The sequence below is a fragment of the Leiobunum rupestre genome, chromosome 9 (genome assembly GCF_980474605.1).
Source record: "Leiobunum rupestre chromosome 9, qqLeiRupe1.1.hap1, whole genome shotgun sequence".
In the NCBI taxonomy this organism is placed as follows: Eukaryota; Metazoa; Arthropoda; class Arachnida; order Opiliones; family Sclerosomatidae; genus Leiobunum; species Leiobunum rupestre.
In genome coordinates, this window is record NC_143392.1 from 39175540 (window position 1) to 39179025 (window position 3486).

Genomic DNA, 3486 nt, shown 5'->3' on the forward strand with positions numbered 1-3486 from the left:
CATCGAAGAGTTGAACGAGAGAAAAAATTATATTTTCCATACTTCTGTTGATGGGAAATTAACAAAAGGAAATGGCTATTATAATTTTTACTATCCATCCTATATTTCTGCAACCTAATATTGAGATGTGGTCCTTAAAGTACCTTATTTTCATGTAATCCAAAATAATCTTAAAATATGTCAAAAAATCTACCCAAGGACAGTTTACAAAATAATCAAAGCTGAGGATTAATGATAAAATAGTTCGATAGTACAAGGACAAAAATTTTTTGAAAATATTTTGGGGGGATGGGGGGTTGGTGGCCATCTTGGCGGCCATCTTGGATTTACATGTTCATATTTAGTTACTCTCTACTTCTGGCTCTTATCATCAGATAGCTTTTCAAGCAGCTTCACTAGTTCATTGAGTTCTGATCGTGAACTCCATCGAGTTTCGCATTCACGTTTAACTGTGATAGAAACTGCATTCTTTAGTTGTTCCCATCGAAGAGTTGAACGAGAGAAAAAATTATAAATAGTCTCGATCGTACCAAAAAAAGTAATGACCAGAGGATCATGTTTGGCTGAGTGAACTCCAGCTAAATTTGAACTATGGTTGTCACAATTAACGAACAATGCTCGATGATTTCTGGCATAAATCCTTTGTTGAAGGTCTGATATATGTCCAGTCATCACAGAGGCGTTATCATAGCATTGAGATCTACAATCGGTAAGAGGTAAGTTGTCAAATTCAAGTTGTTCCACAATGACTGTTTCAAGAGAGGCCGCATCTTTGGCATGTATTTCAATATAACCTAGAAATGACTCTTTGATGACTACTTTCTTCGTCATCAACAAACCGTATAACTTCAGATAACTGTTCACGATGTCCTAGATCAGGTGTTGAATCAAGTAAAATTCCATAATATTTATTTCTCTTGATATCACTCAGTAACTTTTTTTCTGAGAGTAGAAGCAAGAATACATATAAATTCATTTTGGATTTCCGGTGATAGATATGAAACCGATTTTGGATTTTCTCTCGCATGTTGTAGGTGGTTTGCCAAAAGAGGGTCGTACTGGGCAATGACTTTGAGAAGAGCAAGAAAGTTCCCAACATTTAATGTGTTAGTATCATTGAGATTTTCTTCATGACCGCGCAACGCTAAGTTTTGAGATGCTAAGAACTTAATAGAGGTAAGCACTCGTTTCAAGACATCTCTCCATCTCTGTTTTTCAGATTTTATTTGAGCCTCAATTTCTGCATCAATTCCTTTCCCATGAAGGATCCTTCTTTCAGCCTCTTTCCAAATTGTAAAAGATTTTCGGTGACTACTTCTATTTTCGTGATCCTTTACTCTATCTGTGTGTCTCCAGTTGTTAAATCCGTTATTTGATTCAAAAGAAGATTGACAGTTAGAACTCGACGAAGTGAACAGCAGGTGGCAGAAGCAATAAGCGGATTCATTTAAAGGTGAATACAGTAACCATGAACGATTAACCTCATCCCCGCTGGCAAGTCGGCGCTTGAACCATTGCTGAGTTATTGAACGTTCGCCAGATACAGCAAACTGGACGTCTTTGTTCTGAAATATGAGTGGTCCACGAGTTATCATTTCTGTGCACAGCTGCTGGGATACTATTGATAACTTTGAAACATTATCAAATTCTAAGTATCCAACGTCGTGAAACGTAAGTAAGGCTGGAATAGTTTGAGTCACCGTAGTCACATCAGCATCATTAGCATTATCTGTATCTTAATTATATTCTGAGACTTCATCTCTTATATCTTTAATTCCATCTTCATATCCGCCATCATTGTGTTGGGTCGACTCCGAGGTTTTGTCAGCTTCTGTATGTGTTCCCATAGCAACATCTGACTGGATGTTGTCATTTTGTAAAATTTCTTTTAAATTATCCTCTTCTTTCTCTGCTTGATATAATTCATCTTCAACATACTCAATTTTTTCCAAAACATTTGACTCTAGCTGAGTGCTACCTTCTTTTAGCTTCATTGTTTGGTTTTGAATATGTCCAGCAACTTCAGCTTCAATTTAGTTTTTTTTTAAAATGTGTTCATTAATTGGCTCGACTTCTCTGCTTCTTTCATTGCCTCCCTGTTTCTCTTCCACCTTTGAGCACCACTTACAACGAGACGACCCGAGGTGGTTCTCACCGATTTTGTTCAAAGTTGGGAGATTTTTAGACCTAGATGTAACATGAAAACTGTTAAAGGGAAAAGTTACGCTGGGTTTCCGTTTTGCCATGGCAACCAAAAATGTTTTTGACAACATAAAATGAGAAAAAGTCTACGTAGAATAACATGCGAAAATTACAAATTCTAATAATTAAAAACAAAATTATTTTTAAAACAATTGTAAATTTTACATTTTTGGATTACTTTGGACAAATAGGGGGGAATAAAAACCATTTTGGGTGAACTCGAGCTAATTTGAATAAAAAGGTTGAAATTTTAGGTATAATACAAAATATTTGTAAAACTTATGCCGTGATAACTGCCATATATTTTCGCCGATAACTCTTAAAATTTCTACATTACATTATCTGAACGATGTAAACAGATTTTTAGATTTCGATAGAAAAACGACGCCATTTTATAAAATGGCGGAGAGAAATATAAATCATGGTGCAATAAGTTAGGTAATTTGTATCCGATTAACCTGAGATTTTCTACGTTACATTATCTGCCCGAATGAATTCGTACTATAGATTTTTATAGAAATCCGACACCATTTTGGAAAATGGCGGATATCAATAAAACTCATCGTGCGATAAGTTCCGTAAATATTCGTCGACTAATCAGAAATTTTCTACGTTTCATTATCTGCCCAAGTTAATTAGACCTTTGGGTTATCCAATAATAATTCGACGCCATTTTGAAATATGGTGGATATAAATATAACTTATGATGCGATAACTGCCGCAATTATTTGTCGATTTACGTGAAATTTTCTACATTACATTATTTGACCGAATAAATAAGCCCCTTTACACCGTGATAGAAATCTGACGCCATTTTACAAAATGGCAGATATCATAATGCGATAACTGCCGAAATTATTTTTCCAATTACTTGAAATTTTCTACTTTACATTACCTATTAAAGATAATTAATCCTATTAATTTTAATAAAATTCGAGGCCATTTTGAAAAATGGCGGATGTCAAAATGTGTCACGGTTATATAAGTTCCGTAATTATTCGACGATAAATATGAATTTTTCCGTTTCATTAAATGATTGAATAAATAAGTCCTTTCTATTTTGAAAGAATTCCGAAACCATTTTGCAAAATGGCGCATGTCTGAGAAGTTCCGTAATTATTCGTCATTTATTCTGAAATTTTCTTTTTCTGACCGAGTAAATTAGTCCTATTTCTTTTGAGAGAAATACGCCGTTTTTCAAAATATCAATGTATCTTTTGGTGCGATAAAATCCGTATTGTTATTGTTATAAAAAAAAATTATAGGAAACTTCATATATAATGT

General features: G+C 34.3%; 1 protein-coding gene across 1 annotated transcript; it reads right to left on the reverse strand.

Annotated features, from left to right (window-relative positions):
• Positions 1-923: 923 nt before the first annotated feature.
• On the reverse strand, positions 924-1595 carry LOC149927428 (zinc finger MYM-type protein 1-like). The gene has a single exon (XM_090157853.1). The coding sequence runs from the start codon at positions 1593-1595 to the stop codon at positions 924-926; it is 672 nt and encodes a 223-aa protein (XP_090013979.1).
• Between the last annotated feature and the right edge of the window lie 1891 nt (positions 1596-3486).